Source organism: Clarias gariepinus, chromosome 3, assembly GCF_024256425.1.
Source record: "Clarias gariepinus isolate MV-2021 ecotype Netherlands chromosome 3, CGAR_prim_01v2, whole genome shotgun sequence".
NCBI lineage: Eukaryota > Metazoa > Chordata > Actinopteri > Siluriformes > Clariidae > Clarias > Clarias gariepinus.
The window spans coordinates 41,911,632-41,932,073 of NC_071102.1; the positions used below are offsets into that span (position 1 = coordinate 41,911,632).

At 41.7% G+C, this 20,442-nt stretch overlaps 2 protein-coding genes across 2 annotated transcripts in view; both read left to right on the plus strand.

Annotated features, from left to right (window-relative positions):
• LOC128518514 (complement C3-like) overlaps positions 1-16,491 on the plus strand; it is a 43,879-nt gene extending 27,388 nt beyond the window's left edge. The window contains exons 30-43 of the mRNA XM_053491666.1: positions 1,056-1,200; positions 1,487-1,650; positions 12,578-12,733; positions 13,035-13,094; positions 13,190-13,280; positions 13,842-13,893; positions 13,970-14,057; positions 14,451-14,540; positions 14,636-14,741; positions 14,843-14,932; positions 15,161-15,238; positions 15,333-15,413; positions 15,494-15,641; positions 15,949-16,491. Of these exons, the coding sequence (XP_053347641.1) occupies positions 1,056-1,200; positions 1,487-1,650; positions 12,578-12,733; positions 13,035-13,094; positions 13,190-13,280; positions 13,842-13,893; positions 13,970-14,057; positions 14,451-14,540; positions 14,636-14,741; positions 14,843-14,932; positions 15,161-15,238; positions 15,333-15,413; positions 15,494-15,641; positions 15,949-16,069 (1,470 nt within the window). The 3' untranslated portion in view covers positions 16,070-16,491. The remainder of the gene's footprint in view (positions 1-1,055; positions 1,201-1,486; positions 1,651-12,577; positions 12,734-13,034; positions 13,095-13,189; positions 13,281-13,841; positions 13,894-13,969; positions 14,058-14,450; positions 14,541-14,635; positions 14,742-14,842; positions 14,933-15,160; positions 15,239-15,332; positions 15,414-15,493; positions 15,642-15,948) is intronic.
• Positions 1-20,442, plus strand: part of LOC128518710 (sialoadhesin-like) — a 1,187,000-nt gene that overhangs the window by 511,114 nt on the left and 655,444 nt on the right. The gene's annotated exons all lie outside the window — the stretch shown is intronic.

Here is a 20,442-nt window from a genome sequence, read left to right on the forward strand (position 1 = left end):
CTGGCACCTAAGTGGTGGAATGAACTTCCTCTAGATGTCCGTACAGCTGAGTCTCTTGCACTCTTTAAAAGATGACTTAAGACATATCTGTTTCTTCAGTACGTGGACTACTGGATCCTTGGATGTGCAGTCATTAATATAGAGGGAGAATAGCAGTGGGGAGAGGCAAAGGTGGGTAGAAATTAGTTAACTTTACCCTATTACATTTACTTAAGTAACTTAAAAAAAAAAAAAAACTTTTTACTTTTACTTGAATATATTTTTGAAGAAGAAATGCTCCTCTTTCTCCGCTACATTCCGACTACACTTGACTCATTACTTTTCTTACCATTTACTGTATTTTATACATGCAGCCAGTGAATCTACCACATCATTCCGGTGGACCAACCAGGCGCAGTAACAATAACCACATGACCATACACAAGCCACTTGACCACACACAAACTGACAGGCATAGCAGGAAAAAAAAATCAGCCTGTTAGACATAGAATAAAAAAAAATTAATTAGCAGAGGCAGAACAGTGTTTTCTCTGTTTGCCAAAACTGACAGATATTTCAGCATATAAAAACTCATCTTCTAACCTAAGGAAACATGTCGCGGTATGTTTAGCTGTTTCATTTAATGTTGCAATGTTAGCGTATATACTGTGTGTGTGTATGTTATAAGTATTATAAATTCTATAAAAATAAATCAAACATTATGATTGAAACAGTTACTTAGTACTTAACGAAGTATTTTTGCCAAATACCTTTTCACTCTTACTTGAGTAATATTTTAGATGACTACTTTTTACTTCTTGAGTAATATTGTTTTGAAGTACAGCTCCTCTTACTTGAGTAAATTTTTTGGCTACTCTACCCACCACTGGGGAGAGGACACATCCCTGCACAGCACCAGTGCTTACTATCTGTATGGTACAATTTACACAAAGTTCTTTTTTAATTAGATAAGTTTTGGTAAAGGCAAACACACTCATCTGTTCAACACTGCTTTTATTCTGTTTTCCTTTGACATCCCAAGTTTTCAGACTTTTGTCTCTCTATGTTCTTTGCAGGGGAGGTTTAGAAGAGCCGGAGAGTATTTGAAGGAGCGATACCGAAAGCTACGTAGGCCCTATTCTATCGCAATTGCATGTTATGCTCTGGCTGTGAGCAAACAGGGCTGCTCAAAGAACATGTTGCTGAAATCAGCATCACCAGGTACGTTCAGCCTCACATTTCTCAATTTTTTTTAACTTAATGAATAAAAGGAAGTAAGGTTGGGGTAACTAAGATAAAGGGAGAATAGCACTTAATTAAAACTTTATAAGAAAGAGAACTATCAGGGTCTATGGCATGTAAAGGGGCAAAAAGAACAGCTTTACAAACAGACCCCAAAGGATCTCAGTGCTTGACTCAATGTGACCATATCACATTTTTATGATTTTACACATGATGTTTTTCATGCATTTAAAACAATTAATATTTCATTGGCTTGTGATCTCAGACCAAACACACTGGCCAGAGGCAGACAATTTCTTCTTTACACTGGAGGCGACTGGTTATGCGCTGTTAGCCCTAATTAAAGACGGCCATATTAAAGAGGCAGCCACTGCATTTAAGTGGCTAAATCAGCAACGACGGGTCGGGGGAGGATACGGATCCACACAGGTATGGGTCATAATGTTTTTTTTTGTAGCAATTTTCACATTGCATTACTATAGAATTAAGTATATTTGTTTGTTGTCAAACAAATTTTTAAATAATGATTTCATTCAGTCATTCTTGAGAATTGGGACAGTTTTGTAACTATCATATACCCTCACCTAAAGGATTATTAGGAACACCTGTTCAATTTCTCATTTATGCAATTATCTAATCAACCAATCACATGGCAGTTGCTTCAATGCATTTAGGGATGTGGTCCTGGTCAAGACAATCTCCTGAACTCCAAACTGAATGTCAAAATGGGAAAGAAAGATGATTTAAGCAATTTTGAGCATGGCATGGTTGTTGGTGCCAGACAGGCCGGTTTGAGTATTTGTATCTGCTCAGTTACTGGGATTTTTTTCTAAGGTTTACAAAGAATGGTGTGAAAAGGGAAAAACCTTCAGTATGCGGCAGTCCTGTGGGCGAAAATGCCTTGTTGATGCTAGAGGTCAGAGGAGAATAGGCCGACTGATTCAAGCTGATAGAAGAGCAAATTTGACTAAAATAACCACTCGATGGGCTAAAACAGCAGAAGACCCCACCGGGTACCACTCATCTCCACTACAAATAGGAAAAAGAGGCTACAATTTGCACAAGTTCACCAAAATTCAAGTTTTATTTGTCACATACACAGTCATACACAGTACGATATGCAGTGAAATGCTTACACGACTGCCAGTGACCTTAAAAAAATTAAAGCTTATACATAAGAAAATAAATATGAATAAAAGAAATACGTTAAGAACTAAAAATAACTAGTAAAATATGCTGTATAAAAAATATACTGTAATAAAAGAATGTTATAAAAAGAAATATGTTAGACAATAAGATCAACTAGTGAAATGAGAACAAAATATCAATATAACAGATATAGAAATATAGAAATAGAAATTTGTCAAAACAGAAATTTAGAAGTATAGAAGTTTGAAATAGCTCTGGTGTGCAAATATGCATAAAAAGTGACTTCGTACGTGTCTTATTTAAAGTGATTTGTGCAGTGGTCAATAGATGAAAAGATAAATATGATAAATATGATAAATTTGTGCAGTGGTCCATAGATGAAAATATGAAAATATAAAAATATGAAAATATAAATATGAAAATATGAATGAAAATATAAATGAAAATATAAATATGTAGTGCAAAGTGTGCATGAATGTGTCCAGAGTGGCCATGGATGCCCAGTCAGTGTTGGATGTTGCAAAAAGATGTTATTAGTCCTGTGTTGTGTTGTAGTTGAAAGAACTAATCGCCTGCTTAGTTTTATTTTTAATTTAGATTTTTTTATTAATTTTTTTAATAAATATTTTTGGGCTGTGGAACAAATCATTGGAGTTTTCATTATTTCTTAAGGGCAAATTTACTCTGAGACAACATCCAGGATTCCCCTCGTCAAGATTTACTGTAAAGTGTCAGAGACAACACTGTTGCAAGCTCCTTCTCAGTCTCTCTGTGTTGGCCTTCAGGGAGCGAAAGAGCTTTCCAGACCCCAACAGAGAGAACAGTCCATTGTTGGGATGGCTGAGGTCCTTCACTATCTTCCTGGCCTTAGGCCAGGACCGCTTGCTGTAGATTGAGTGCAGGTCAGGGAGCTTGGTGCGGATGATGCGCTCAGCTGATCGCACCACCCTCTGTAGAGCTCGTCTGTCCTGCGTAGTGCTGTTTCCAAACCAGGTTGTTCCCGTCAGGATGCTCTCTATGGTGCAGAAGTAGAAATTCCTGAGCACCTTAGATGGCAGTCTGAAGTCTCTCAAGCGTCTTAGGTGGTAGAGACGCTGCCGGGCCTTTTTCACCACGGTGTTGATGTGACAGGACCATGATAGGTCCTGCGTGATGTGTACACCGAGGTATCAAAAACTGTCCATTCTCTCCACTGGGCTCCTGTTGATGATGGGGGTCTGGTAGTTCCTCCACTATCAGCTCCTTTGTCTTGCTGACGTTCAGGAGGAGATTTTTCCCCTGGCACCAGTTCTCCAGATTTCCAATCTCCTCTAGGTAGGCCGACTCATCGTTGTTCGTGTTTAGGCCCACCACGACAGTGTCGTCAGCAAAATTGATGACAGTGGTGGAGTTGGTAGTGGCCACGCAGTCTTAGGTGTACAGAGAGTACAGCAGGGGGCTCAAAACACAACCCTGGGGGGCTCCAGTGCTGAGAGTGAGTGAGGCTGAGACATGTCTGCCCATCCTTACTGCCTGTGGTCTGCCAGTCAGAAAATTGGAGATCCACTGACACATTGATGAGCTGAGTCCCAGGTGCTCCAGCTTGGTGGTGAGTGTGGAGGAAATTATGGTATTAAATGCAGAGCTGTAGTCGATGAAGAGCATTTTCACATAATTCCCCCTCCGATTGTCCAGGTGAGTGAGAGATGTATGAAGGAGATGAGAGATAGCGTTATCCGTAGAGCGGTTTGGACGGTAAGCGAACTGTAGTGGGTCCAGTGTGTCTGGTAGTGAAGAAATGATGAAGTCTCTGACCAGGCGGTCAAAGCACTTGATCACTACTGAGGTGAGGACTACAGGGCGATAATCGTTGAGGAAAGCAGGATGAGGTTTCTTCGGAATGGGAACAATGATGGACTCTTTGAAGCATGTGGGGATCATCAACTGAGATAAAGAGATGTTGAATATCTCAGTGAACACAGGTGCTAGCTGGTCTGCGCAGGCTCTGAGGATACTGCCTGAGATGCTGTCTGTTCCTGCTGCTTTCCTGGTGTTCACTCTCTTGAAGGCTCTCCTCACGTCATTCTCGGTGATGATGAACGCACTTCCTGTGCTGGCAGTGTCTTCCTGTCTGCAGCCGTTAGTGCCACTAGCATTAGCATCGCTAGCGTCCTCAGCTGCAGCCTCGAAGCGAGCATAGAAGGTGTTCAGCTCGTCTGCCAGAGACCGCCTTTGTCATACCGGTTGTTGTTGCTTTATGATCCGTTATTGTCCTTAGTCCCTGCCACAGGCTCCTAGAGTCACTCTGTTGCAGTTGTGACTCTAGTTTTCTCCCGTAGCGCTGCTTCGCCTCTTTCACTTTTATGACGCAGCCTTGTACGGTTCCATGTCCCCCGACGTGAGTCCCGTGTTGTAGGCAGCGGTGCGAGATCTCAGAGCGTCGCGGATGGTTTTATCCACCCATGGCTTCTGGTTGGGAAACGTTCTGATAGTCTTTTTTTCCACGGTATCATCCGCTAGTTTCCCAATGAATCCCACAACCACTTCCGTAAACACGCTGACGTCATCATCGGAGCTGTTCCTGAACATGTCCCAGTCTGCGTCATCGAATGCATCCTGTAACGCGGCCACCAATTGGTCCTTCCAGCGCGCGACCTCCCTCTGAACCGGAACTTCCTGTTTTAGCCTTTGTTTGTATTTGGCATGAGGAAGATGGCGGCGTGGTCAGATTTACCAATTGGAGGGCGAGATTGTGCCTTGTAGCCGTCCTTGACTGTAGTGTAACAGTGGTCCAGTGTCCTTTCGCCCCTGGTGGGACAGGTAATGTGCTGATAAAAGTTCGGTGCTGCGTGTTTGAGGTTGGCACTATTAAAGTCCCCCGCCACAATAAGCGCAGTGTCCCGATGTTGTGTCTGGTGTTGTGTGAGTGCCTCATGCAGCTCATAAGGCAGTGTCCGTGTCTGCTTGTGGTGGAATATAAATGGCGCTGATTATGACCGATGTGATCTCCCGAGTTAGATAAAAAGGACGACACATGATGTACAGTAGTTCCAGATTTGGTGTGCAGTAGCGTGTGAGAGGAACAACGCTCGCGCTGTTGCACCAGCTGCTGTTAACCTTTAAGCACACGCCGCCTCCCCTTGACTTTCCCAAGTCCCGCGTCCTGTCCATGTGGTGAACCGAGAAGAACTCGGCCGGCTGGATGGCGTGGTCCGGCACCGCTGGGTTCAGCCATGTCTCGGTGAAGCAGAGGAGATTGCAGTCCCGAATGTCTTTTTGGAACTTTATCCTGGCCCTGAGGTCATCAAGCTTGTTCTCCAGTGACTGGACGTTGGCGAGCAGGATGCTAGGCAGAGGTGTGCGGTGTGCACGGGCTCTTAGCCTGTTCCTGATGTCGGCTCGTTTCCCTCTGGGCCGCTGCTTCGCGAGTTAAAAACGTCGAATTGTGAGTACATTGTACACCAATAGAAACAAGGGTGTCTCTATCATAACTAATGTACTCAATGGTGGTAATTTGACTGGTTTTAAAACGCTAAAAACTAACTTAAAAAACAAAAACAAAAAAAGGTGGTTGGGCCCGACGTGACGGCAGCCGACTTCACCGGCGCCATCTTGTTAAAAATTGGACAGTTGAAGACTGGAAAAATGTTGCCTGTTCTGATGAGTCTCGATTTCTGTTGAGACATTTAAATGGTAGAGTCAGAATTTGCCGTAAACAGAATGAGAACATGGATCCATCATGCCTTGTTGCCACTGTGCAGGCTGGTGGTGGTGGTGTAATGGTGTGGGGGATGTTTTCTTGGCACACTTTAGGCCCCTTAGTGCCAATTAGGCATCATTTAAATGCCACAGGCTACCTGAGCATTGTTTCTGACCATGTCCATCCCTTTATAACCACCATGTACCCATCCTCTGATGGCTACTTCCAGCAGGATAATGCATCAAATTGGTTTCTTAAACATGACAATGAGTTCACTGTACTAAAATGACCCCCACAGTCACCAGATCTCAACCCAATAGAGCATTTTTGGGATGTGGTGGAACGGGAGCTTCGTGCCTTGGATGTGCATCCCACATTCCACAAATCTCCATCAACTGCAAGATGTTATCCTATCAATATGGTCCAACATTTCTAAAGAATGCTTTTAGCAACTTGTTGAATCAATGCCACGTTTAATTAAGGCAGTTCTGAATTAAGGCGAAACCGCGTCAAACACCGTATTAGTGCTGACATTTTATGGTTGTGAACACAACAGTGTCAATGTCAAATCTTAAAAATATAAAAAAATGATCAAAGTAAGAAGAATCTGAGCAGTTGAACGGGTTGTACAATGAACTTCTCGGGTTACTTTTCTGTAACCCTGTTCCCTGAAAAAGCGGGAACGAGATGCTGCGCTCCAATGCCGCACTGCTTGCATGACTGGATGTCCTTTCAGACAAAATTGACCTGAGGATGTTTCTGGTTCACTTCTATTTTAACCTACAGGTGCACGTCATCAGATGACATCACCTGACCGAGGTTATATATAGCCAAAATGTGGTGTGTTTGATACACACATGCTTCACAACCGGTAACACAATAAGATGTTCCCATAGAGTTGTCACGCAGCATCTCATTTCCGCTTTTTCACGAGAACACGAGACTTTCGCGGGAGCGAGAATACAAAAAAAAGGGATACCTCTTGCCCAGCGCAATAGATGAGGCAATCCCCCTGGTCGAATGAGCCCTAGAGGTGAAGTGTGACCACGCGCCTCGTAGGCTAGGGAAATAGCATCTCTCACCCGATGTGACAGCGTTTGCCATAAAAAGGCTGCTCTGACAGACGCCACTGGCTAGTGCGGTAGACGTAAATCTGAAGAGCGCGTACTGGACACTGTAAATGAAGCCTTTCCTGCTCCGGAGCTGTAAAAGGTGGACGACAGAAGGCTTCGAGGAAAACTGGGTGAGGATGCAGAATAGCTTTAACTAGCCCAGGGGCAAAGTCTAGGCAGGATGGTAGACTGACAAAGCCTGCAGATCTCCAATTCTCTTAAAGGAAATAATGATAAGAAAAAACAAAAGGGTAAGAAACCCAACAGGCGCTGACTCTAGTGGTTTAAAAGGGGAGTCAACCAAACCTTCGAGCATAATCGCTAAGTCCCAAGAAGGGACCGTCGCTCTAGTGGGACGGTCTCAACCGTTTAGCTCCACGAAAAAACAGGCAACTAAAGGGTGCTTTCTCACAGAAACCCTATCGGTCAGAACATGACGAGCCAAAAAAAGTGGCTACGTATGCTGAGGGTACTAGGGCATAAGCCCAAGGACAACTTTTCTTGCAGAAACTCCACACTAAAACAATTCAGCAGTGGAGTGGGTATACATGTTTTGCCATGCAGCAACTTTTAAATACACTCTATTTGGGGAAGGGGAAGTAGAGAGTAGCAAAGAGGACATTATGCTTTCCTGCAAGGCAAAGAGGTCCACCTCTGCTCTGTAAAATCTTTTCCAGATTTGACTGATTACTTCGGGGTGAGGTTTCCATTCCCCATGTGTCACAGCCTGTCTGGACTGCTAAGACTGCTCCCAACTTCATATGGCCTGGAAAGTAAATCGCCCTAAGGGACAGAAACTCGCAAAGCAGAACCTGGTACACTAGCTTATTCAAGCGGAGGGAGCACAGTCCGCCCTGGCCATATTTGTCTCCCCAGGGATTGGCCCCTGAGTAAAATCCCATGGCTTTTGGCTGTAATGTAAATCGCCCTGAGGGACAGGAGCTTGTCCTGTGCCCCAAGCAGAACCTGTAGTGCGCTAGCTTATTCAAGCGGCGCGAGCACAGTCCACCCTGGCGATTATGTGCGAGACTACTGTAGTGTTGTCCACCCGCACTAGGACATGGTAGCCTGTCAACTGCTAAAGGAAGTGTTTTAGGGCCAGAAATAAAGCCATCATTTCGAGGTAATTGATGTGCCACGAGAGAAAATGACCTCTCCACCTCCCTTGGGCTGGACGGCCATCTAAGACCGCACCCCAGCCCGTGAGAGAGTGTCTGTCTTTAGCGTCTCGTGATGACAAAAACGCACCTAGAGTGGGACCCAAAGTCAGAAACCGGGGTCTGAACCACATAGAAAGGGTACGAAGCCCCTGGCGCATAACCCTTATTTGCCTTCGGGGATTGGCCCTTGAGTAAAATCCCCTGGCCTTTAGCCACAACTGAAATGATCTCATGTGCAGAAGGCCCAAAGATATCATCGTGGACGCAGCTGCCATGAGACGTAAAAATCTCTGAAAGTGATGAACAGTCACTTTCTGGCCTAGCTTGATTTTTATTTATTTATTTATTTTTTCCCCTTCAGGGTCTAGGAAATGGATTCGACACACGCAGGAGACAGCTATGCCCGCATTGCGATCAAATCCCAAGTGACACCCAAAAATGTTGTGTTTTAAGCAGGACAGAGAATGCTTTTTGTGGTGTTGAATCTCAATCCTAAAGAATCAAGATGAGCTAGGATGACATGCCGATGTCGAAGCGCTAGCTTCTGAGACTAAGCCAGAATCAGCGAGTCGTCTATGTAATTCAAAATATGGATGCCCTGAAGTCGTAAAGGAGCCAGGACTGCATCCATGCATTTTGTATATGTGCGGTTGACAGAGCTAGGCCAAATGGAAGGACCAGATACTGGTAAGCTTTGCCTCCGAAAGCGAACCTCAGGAACTTCTTGTGTTGTGGCAATATTTCTATATAAAAGTATGCGTTGCTCAGATCAATTGTCACAAACCAATCCCTTGGTTGAAATTGAGAATTACTTTGATAGTCAACATTTTGAGCCTGTATTTTTTCAGCAGGTGCACCCATTCCGGTTTCTTCGAAGTGGAGACCACGCTATTTTGGGGGTGGATATTGTGTTAGATGTGCGGCATCCTGAAACATGGCAGGAAATGACCAAAGAACTAGCATTTCGTTGGAGAGCGGTGTTGCCGGAAACACCAGTGGTGGCGGAGCATAAACACAGACCTCCTGGGGGTGCCAGGGAGAACACTTCATTCTTGAAAGGAATTCTATGCGCCCCTATGGAGGGGTCACCCCCACGGTCCTGGGCGAATAAGCCTCAGGAATTCTTCTTGGTGAAGAAGAGAGTACGCAGGTCAGACTTCTTTGAGGCGGATGGCGAAGCGCGGCGCGCCACACCCCAGTCTTACGAGGGGGTGCCCGGCTCATAACACTCTTTTTCTGTGCTTGATGCCTCGTGAGAGTTAGACCTGGTTGGGCGACAGTCCCGACTCTTGAGCACAGAAGGGGAAAGGAATTTCCCGATGGCTTGTTATAATTTCGCCTCCCGAAACCTAGTGGCGACGGAGTTAATGACGTCGCCAAACAGGCCGAAAGGCGAGATGGGGGCATCAAGGACGATCAAGAAGGCATCAAGCACAATCCTTATCTTTGATGCCCGTGAGATTTAGCCACATGTGCCTCTCCGCGGGACCATAGCAGCCATAGAACAGCCAATAGCACAGGCTGAAGAGACAGGTCTGTGGCTTGGCGTAGTTACAGAAATGCCCTATTAGATCAAGAGCCCCGTCAGTGCTTAAGTCTTTTGGGAGCCTGGTAAGCCTGCAAAACCGCCATGGTGTGCAGTAAAACACCAGCCTGACCAGCTGCCTGAAAGCTTTTTTCCACCAGGAAAGATGCAGGACGCAGTCTATGCGACCTGGTGGGGAGTGTGGGCTTTTTCAGGGGGGATAATGTCCCAGGAGAGAGATAGCCGCAAGTGTCTCTTCTATCTGGGGCATCATCATATAACCCCGTGCCTTTGCATCAACAATATTCGAATAAATCGAAGTTGATGGCACGAAAACACACGGCATGAATGAGGCTTTTTTCATGAAAGAGTTAACTCATCATGGAGGTCCCCAAAAAGAGAAAAAGAGAGCATTGCTGAGGCTCCGCCCCCCCGGCCACCCGACAGAAACCTGACGTCTAATTTTGAGCACTTGGGGAAATCCCGCTTCGGCAGTCAGACGATGCATTACTTACCTGCAGTATTTCCGTATTCGCGGAAGCGAGAGAGTAGGTCTCTCCTGCCCATTCACAAAAACCGCCGATGCGCGCTTGAGAGGTGGACAGAAAAACTTCCTGATCTGGCGAGAGCGCAAGAGAGAGGTGGAATTCCGTCTTGTGCACGTCTGCGAGATGCACTGTTTATCCCTAGGAATGCGCCGCAGCTCGCAGTTTCTCTTTAAAGAATGCGAGACGAGTGCAAAGCATTTGAAACAAAGTGTGAAGATCGCGGCCAAAAAGAGATCTATCACGCGGAGGTACGGATCTCCTAACAAACTCCGCCATATCGGTGAGTTAACACTTTAAAACTCACGTGCACACACACAAGCAAACACAATGCAGTCCTGAAGACAAAAAGATCTGAGGATGTTTCCGGTTCACTCCTATTTATAACCTACAGGTGCACTTTATCAGATAACGTCACCTGACCGAGGTTATATATAGCCAAAATTTGGCGTGTTTGAAACACTCATGCTTCACAACCGGTAACACAAAAAGATGTTCTCATAGCGTTTTCACGCAGCATCAAGTGTAGCTTTTGAAAGGGAACAGAGGGTCATGAAGATGTCGTCAGAGTTTCGGGTTGACCACGAGATTGCCTGAATTTCATTATTATTTAGAAATGTCTGATGGTGTTGATGAAACTCAGTAACAAATTCAACAAATAAAAAATGAGTTAAAAAGTTTAACAGTCATTAATTCATTAATACGTACTTATTTTACTTAGTACACAATAAGGTATTTTTTCATTTTTTTCATCATAAGGTATATTTTAATCAATAGTTTTTCTGGACAAGGACTTTCTCAGGTCTAGTGGGGACACATTGTCAAGGAAAATAAAAATAATTTTAGATATGATTGAAAAAAATATTTTTGTTATGCTAAGTTGATTCAGCCTATAAAATTTATCATAATTCAAATATGAATTATTGCCGGTGTTACAGGAAAACACAATATTATGTGCTGGACATGGTTTACTTAGGGAAAAAGCCTGCCCAAACCTGCCTGGCCCACCTTTGCCAGCACCAACTACAGTCAAGTGTTTGCAATAACTGGCAATGAGTCTTTTACATCAATGTGGGGGGATTTTGGCCGACTCTTTTTTTGCAGACTTGATTTAATTTAGCCAACATTGAAGAGTTTTTGATTGTCATGTTTAATATCATGCCACACATCCCAATCAGATTCTGGAATCAGAAGTCTGGACTTTCAGTAGGTTACGCCAAACCTTTTTTTTTTTTTTACTTTTTTTTTTTTTTACTTTTTTTTTTTTAGCCTTTTAGAAGTAGACTAGTTGGTGTGTTTCAGATCATTGTCCTGTTGAATAACCCAAATGCACTCGAGCTTGAAGTCACAAACTGATGACCGGACATCCTCCTTTAGGATTTTCTGGTATAACATTCAGAATTCATGGTTCCATCAATTATATCAAGTCTTTCTAGTCCTTAAGCTGCAAAGCACCCCAGACCATCACACTACCATCACCATGTTTGACTGTTGGTATAAAGTTCTTTTTATAAAATGCTGTGTTAGTTTTATTTCCCAATGTAATGGGACATACACCTTTCAAAAGGTTAAAACTTTTGTATCATCATTCCACAGAATATTTGTGAGGCAAGCCTTTGCATTCTTTTTGGTCAACTGTGGCTTTTACCTTGGAACTCTCTCATGGATCCTATTAGCCATTCTGTTGCTTTTTGAGATCTTTTAGTGTAAAGTAATTGTTCGATTCAAGAGGTCTGGCAGTAATCAGGCCTGGGTGTGGCAATTGCTTTTTCACTTAGGGCCCCAATCTTAATCATTTAGGTGTGACACCTATACAAAAAAAAAAAGAAAAAGTAAAAATCGAGAAGGGGCAAATGATTTTTCAGAGCACTGTACAAATTTAACCAAGAAAAGCTATTATCCCTCATGTATGGTAGTATTTAACAATTTTCAGTCAGATTCATTTTAGAGAACATGAAATGACTTTTAAATGCACCTAAATTTTTTATAATTGTACTACACTGTCAGTTGTGTTAGAGCTACAAATGATCCTGCATAGTATTGCTCCACACACAATACCTGATTTCATCCCAGGTGGCCAATTAATCTGTAATAAACATATTTCAAGGTATAGTTTTGAGTGTGCACATGTATAAGTGTGCTCTCTGGACTGTACAAGATGCTAAATCTCCCTCCTTCTTGTTTAGTCCACCATGGTGGTGCTTCAGGCTCTGTCAGAGTACCTGGTGAAGAACCCCCCTTTGTCTGACATGGCACTGCGGGTGGACATCAGTGTTCCTGATCACTCAGGTATACACTGGGACTTCACTCCTCAACTCGCGCACAGTATACGTTCCTCTCAGGTCAGTCGTTTTTTGCACTCAGCTTACCCCTACATAAAGCAGTAGCTGAACTTTACAAGTAGTAGTCTACATACAACGGTGTGATGATTAAACCTCCAAAAAACCTTTCTACTATAGTGGACACCTATTAAAAGTCTATTTTTATGTTATTTAATTTATTGTGTTCTTTTTGCATTAATCTTGATTGCTGCTATTCATTGTGTATGAGTTGATTATTAGTGTAGTTAAAAGCTTAGATAGTTGTGATACTTTTTTTCCAGAATGCCTTGCACTTAATGTTGCACTTGATAATGTTACACAGGTGCCTCTAGATCAGAACTTTACAGTGATTGCCTCAGGAAATGGCCAAGGAATCATGGAGGTATGAAATAGAAAGATATCTGCATCCAAAGAACACAATTTCTAATCTTATCAGGGCAGGTTTGAGAATTCTCTTTGTTTTTCCTTCCTCTGCAGGTGGTAACAGTTTACTATGAGCTGCCCGATGAGCATGAGAAAAGCTCCTGTAATGGCTTCGATTTGAACATTACTATTACAGAAAACAGGGGTACCTCTTTACCCTATTATCATTGCCTTCAGCTTCTATACCCAGTCCAGTAGTCATTCTTAAGGCCAATAAATTAATGACCAAAAGAATAACTAGAATACAGTAGGTTTAGTCATTCCTACCCGGTTGATTCCAAGCAATGATAGCCCATTGTGGTTAAGTTACGTGATTCAATGAAATCCGTAAAAGACATTCATTAAAAGATTCACTGGTTGTATCTTAATGTTGAAAATACAGTTTTTATAAAGGTTGAAGCATCAGAATCATTTCAGCTTTTCAGAAGAATCATCCATGTAAAGCTTTTGTGACCATGCCAGAATTTTGGAAAATGGCTGGTGAACATGGCAGGTCTCCCAAGGTCTCTATTCCATAGATTTTATGGCCAGTGTAGGATTCCATTTAAATTCTAAGATCTCTGGGAGAGAGGAATTTGTAACCCCAAACTATTTAACAACCTGACAATACATGAACAATGTAGGCCAGAATAAATGCTAGAGATTACAATATATTTGAGGTAAACACTTTATGCTCATTGCACTCAACCTTCTTATTATGTCACAGAGAAACTTCCAACAGATGTGGAGAAGGTGTACAAACTCAGCATCAGTGTGAGGTAAGCCATTAATGTGCATATGCATCATAAGAACACTGCAGTCTTCGTGGTAGCATTAACTTTTTTGTTCCGTCAGAGCTCTGGCACAGCATCAAGTGCGCATGGCAGTTCTTGACATCAGCCTGCCTACGGGCTTTGAACCAGAAACCTCAGACCTCGAGCTGGTGGGAAACTGAAGGAATATAATGCACTACAAACAAATGATTAATGTGTGATTCAGTAAGATTTAATGAATTGAGATAAAAGATTCCTTTTAAGATGTGTAGGGTTTAAGTTTAGAGGAACAGTCGTAATCTCAAAACATTTTGCAGTTATTAAGCATGATAAATCAAGTGGTGTATATTTTTAATTTCATTTGGACAAAATGACAAATGACAATACAAATCTATTGTCCAGATAATAGAACGATCTCAGAACTGCTTTAGATTGCAGATTAGTCAGAGACAAACCCTTTCAGAGATAAAACTCTTGGTGTATTCTTTGAAAAGAAGTTTTATTTCAAAGCTAAATCTCCTGCTACTTAAGTAAACGTGATTTGTGTGCTCTTTGATCTACAGCTGAGCAACTCTGTGGATCGTTACATCAACAATTTCCAAGTTGTAGATAATCTGAGCGATCGAGGATCTCTCATCATTCATCTGTTCAAGGTAACATGGAGGATAATATACTGTTCAGGCTCATATCATTTTAATAAAATACTTTATTAATAGCTTTTTTTTATATGTGTTTTATGTGTGTTCAGGTGTCCAACAAAGAGTCAGACATCATCTCCTTTAGGCTGAACCAAAAGTTCAAAGTCGGCCTCCTGCAACCATCTACAGTCACAGTATACCAGTATTACAACACAGGTACAATAAAAATATAAACAATTTTACAGCCTTATGCATTTTTGGATTTATTAATTGATTTGGCTTAGTGTTCGAAAAAGTGAAATGTGAGTGTGTTTCAGATAAACGTTGCAGCAGGTATTACACTCCACCAGAGGACAAAGAGCAGCTCAGTCAGATCTGCAAAGACAACATTTGCCGCTGCACACAAGGTGAGCTATCACATGCTAACATGTAACCTATATTCATACATCATATATGGTATGCCCAAATCTCCATGAACACATGACCATCACACTTTACAGCTTAAAATCTTCCAGTGTTGTTTGGTTAAATTTGGAAACAGACAAAAAAAAGCTGGTAACAAAAGTACATAACATGTTTACAGTATCACGTTGGCAATGCTAAATTATGACTAATGACCTAATACAACCAACTAGGTGACTGTTGTGTTTTGAAGAGGGGTGCTTACGCAGTTTCAGCGAGAAAAAAGTCTGCATGCAGTGCAGTCCACCATGGTAAACATTGCACATTACCTTTATGATTTACTGATTTCAATCAAGCTAGAGTTCTATGTTTAATGTGCATGTGCTCATCCCCCCCACTCCCCAGTGTTTAAGGTCAGAGTGTTGAGCATCAGTACGAGCCAGTATGACAGATATCAGCTGGAGATCTTGCAGGTCATCAAAGAAGGTGTGTCTTTCTTTAAATATAGTTTGTAACGTTGTATAGCATTTGTTCTGTTTCTTGAAACAGTGTTTGTGTGTGCCCAGGTTCGGAGGTTGGTCTAAAAGAAAAGGATATGCGAGTGTTTCTTTCTCACGCTGGCTGTAGGGCGGGGCTTAATTTGATCACGGGGCAGGACTACCTCATCATCGGACCATCGTCTGATATTTGGCAAACAGGCAGTGACGAAAATGGGTAACATTAAACACCACCCTGTTGTCTTAAAAGAACCCTGTATGTATTTGTGTTTAGTTTCAAAATGTAAAAAGGAAAGGGGCAACATGCACAATTTAGGTCTGACAAAATATACAGTATAAGCTCCCCGATAATGCTTAATAAGGTTTTGGAGGTCTAAATTTGTAAAAGCATTCAATTGGTGATGACTGTCTCATGCACAAGTATGCATTATTCCATTGGCAGTCACCAAATCCAAAAGCATTTGCATGGAGAATAAAACCTGAACATTTTGTAGTATATTAAAATTCTCTTCTCTCTTTTTCAGTTACACTTATATTCTGGGAAAGAACACTTGGGTGGAGCATTGGCCGTCCGGTGTGTGTGACAAATGCACAAAACTGGACAATTTCAGCACAGAATTACAAAACACTGGCTGCCAGACCTGAGAAACCATAAAAACACAAACACACATATACACGTTAAAAAAAAAACTGTCTTCTACACTACAATGCCATATGCAAGCAGGTATGCAGCCTGCAAGATTTGTGCTTAAACCTTAACATGCAGACATGATAATACATTACACAAGAATAAAACTCACTGATTATCCTCCATTATTTACCACCTAGCTAAGTGATGTTAGAACAAATAAATTGTTATCTCCTAATCCAAGAAATAAAAAAGATAAACCACAATAATTTCTGAACCATTTCTGCCTTAGTTATGAAATTAAATTAGACTATCTGGATATGGTTTGGTTTGTTGTTGTATGTCATTTTGTTGCTTCTGTCTTCAGCTTGATGATCCATTAAATTAACATTATCTTTTTAAATAATTGCTTCATTTTAGACATGAAAACCCATTAAGAAAACAGCACAAATGACACAAAATTACTTTTATTCTGTGTAATTAAACCTGTTTTAATAGAGAAATGAAAAGTGTTCAGCTGTATTTTTTTCTTAACACTGTATCAGCTCCTCTCATTGTCAATGTCTAATAATGTCTACAAGAATAACACCCCAGGTAGATTTTCACTCTCCAGGCCTGCCATGGCTGCTCAAAATGAACTAGTCATGCTGAGTTTTACTTTAAAGATCATTTGATTTCGTTTGATTCTTCTTCATCCTCTCAATATTTTCTTAAAGGTTGCAGTAAACAATTCATTGGTGTGCAAGCAGATTTAATTACATTTATAAATTCATTTCAAATAAATAGTATGTTTATGTTTATTAATGTTTAGTATGTTCAGAAATTAATTAGTAAAAATATTTTATCAGATTATTTATAGTTTATATATTGTTTGGAAAACAGAACGGTTTGAGATCCAAACATTTCTTTGAGGAGTTCAGCCTTAGCCAATTTGCTGTATGGACTTTAGTTTACATTTAGGCATTTGGCAGACAATTTTATCCAGAGCAACTTACATTTTTATCTCATTATACATCTGAGCAGTTGAGGGTTAAGGGCCGCGCTCAAGGGCCCAACAGTGGCAACTTGGTGGCTGTGGGGTCTGAACCTGGGATCTTCCGAACCGTAGTCTAATGCCTTAACCACTGAGCTACCCCTGGCCCCAGTTCCATTGCTTATTATCATGTTGACATTTATGACATTTTATCCATCCATTTTCAACCGCTTTTCAAAAGTCAGATTGCGGGGGTAGCAGTTCCAGCAGGTAACCCCAAACTTCCCTTTTCCCAGCCACCTCACCTCAGTCCCCTGACTGCAGAATCCTGAGGCATTTCCAGGCCAGTGTGGACATATAATCTCTCCATCTCGTCCTTGGTCTGCCCCGTGGTCTCCTTCCAGCTGGATGTGCCAAGAACACCTCCCTAGGGAGGCGTCCTGGTGACATCCTTACTACCACAAAAGAGTAGCGATTCTACTCTGAGTTTCTCATGGATGACTGAGCTTCTCATCTTATCTCTAAGCGTAAAAAGCCAGCTACCCTTCTGGGAAAACCCATTTCGGCCGCTTGTATTCGCGATCTTGTCCTTTTGGTCATGACCCAATACTCATGGAACGATGATCGACTCGTAGATTGAGAGCTTTGCCTTTTGACTCAACTCTCTTTTCATCATAACAGTGCGGTAAAGCAACTGCAGTACTGCCCCCGCTGCCCCGATTCCCCGGCCAACCTTACGTTTCAATGTTCTATTACTTGTAAACAAGACCCTGAGATACTTAAATTCCTTCACTTGGGGTAACAACTCGCTTTGAACCTGGAGTAGACAATCTATCGGTTTCCTGCTGAGAAACATGGCCACAGATTTCGAGGTGCTGATCCTCATCCCTGCCGTTTCACACTCAGCTGCAAACCAATCCAGCAAGCGCTACAGGTCACAGACTGATGATGACATCAGGACCACGTCATCTGCAAAAAGCAGCGATGCAATCCTTAGCCCACCAAACTGGATACCCTCTCCTCCACGGCTGTGCCTTGATATCCTGTCCATGTAAATCACAAACAGGATTGGTGACAGGGCACAGCCCTGGCAGAGGCCAACACCCACTGGAAACAAGTCTGACTTACTGCAGAGAATTCGAACACAGCTCTCACTTTGGGCGTAAAGGGATTTGGATAGCCCTGTGAAGTGACCCCTTCACAACATACTCCTGCAGTACCACCAACAGAAAATCCTGAGGGACCAGATCATAGACCTTCTCTAAATCTACAAAACACATGTAGACTGGATGGGACATTTTACAACAAGTTTAAATAGATATTAGTTGTCTAATGTACTGTAACACATTATATCACTACAGTACAGTATGGGAAAATGTGTTTTATAATACTAGATTTCGCCTTAAGCACTCGCCTCCAGAATAGATTAAATTTGTAAGCCGAGTTACTACTGTACAATTATGTCTAACAGCCAAAATGTAACTGGGGGTATGCACTTATTATGAATACTTTTTTGTTCAGCTTGTTTCATCAAAGAAAACGGCACCAAACAGAGTTGACACCCACTTACAGAAGGCCACTTACAGTACCAAAAACAATACAATTACTTCCTGATGCTTTGAGAATTAAAATGTGTGCAAATAATCTTAAATTTGCATTTACACAGAAGTTTAGGACCACCAGGTTTGTTTACAGACACCATCTGTGTTTACAGAGATCTCATAGAAAGTGTTGCCAATGCTGGACTTTGGATCTTTAAAGTGCAAACACAACCTCAATACTGTAGCTTTTGCATTTATCTCATTAAACAAACAAACAAAAAATAGTTCAAGCAATTGTAATTCTAATTTTAAAAAAGTGGGGGAAATTCACATTTACATTTTATTTTAAAAAAAGTTTGCCCTTGATGTCCATTTATGTCACAGTCAGCACAAAGCTTTAAAAATGGTAAAGACACCTGATTAAAAGACAATAACCACATGAATTTCACAACAAAACAAGAGGACACCAAAGTGAGTGGAAAACAATTTTTACTAAAATTGAATACTTAACCTGGCATGTTTAACAGAGGAACCATCTGTTTCTGTCATCATCATGTCCTAAACTATTGCTAAATAACGGCTTGTGTTTGTCGATTATGATGGCAACCCTGTTAAATAATTCTTAATTAAGGTTTCAAAATGTAATGTAAATTTGAAGACTCAACACTGGCAGTGGGTCTTTATAGATTCAGACTAATATTTGTAATTTCTCCCTAAGTGACACTGTTTTTTTTTTTTTTTCTCCTTTTTTTTTCCCTGACGTGGCAGTCTGGAACTTCTGGTTGATTATATGTGGAATGGCCAAATATTAACTCCATTTACTCACCTATCACAGCTGCTGTTTGTTGGCCTGGAAGGGCCCCTTAGTGTCATGTGTGGCATTTGAGACTTTTTGGATTCTGTTAACAAAAGACAGCAAATAAAGCAAAAAAAAAAAAGACTCCAAGAATAATATTTTGTTGTCCAAATGCACTCATACATACATTCATAACTAAATCCAATGCTAGCAGTGGGCTACCTCAGCTTAACCTAGCTCGCATGCTATTGGCTAAGTTAACCTTAGAAACACGTTTATAATAATAATAAAATAATAAATAATTAGAACTTTATTAATCCCAGAGGGAAATTGCTTCTTCGTATATCCCAGCGTAACTGGGGTCAGAGCGCAGGGTCAGCCATGATACTGCTCAAGGGCCCAACAGTGGCAACCTGGTGGAGCTGGCGATCGAACCACAGATCTTCTGATTAGTAACTCAGTGCCTTAACCCTTTGAGCTACCACTGCCCCAATTCTTTTAACACAGCGTAACGATACAATACAATAACTAGTTAAACAACATAATGTTGTAAAATAATACAAGTTACGTAACTTCCCACTCACTGCTCAACTGAATGATGTGACTGGAACACCGCTCATGTTTTGCTGTGGAAGTCCTCCTCCACACTCCCCTTCTAGCTTGTTCCAAGTTTTCTTGCCTGGACTTAGTTTAATTTTGATATGTCTGCGTTTATGAACTGTTGTTTTGATCAGCACTGCAGCTCTAAATGCACGAGAACCGCACCGCACCATGCATACGTGGTTTACTCGGCGGTATCGCAAGTTCCATAGTTCAAGTTCTCACTGAGGATTAGATGCGATCTTGCAGTCTAGGATTGGTAAAGACAAATCATACAGGTGTTTATATTTGAGCACTTCTCAAGGTTACAATGGAAGAGTATTAGAGGAATACGCTATTGTTTTCCTTGAACATATGATGTTTGCTTCTACCTGCTTCTTTCTGTTCGCTTTTGCCTGGAAATAATTTAAAGCTGACACTGGCATTCTTTAAATAAACCAAGAATTAGAATCACAAACTACAATTTAACCACACATCACA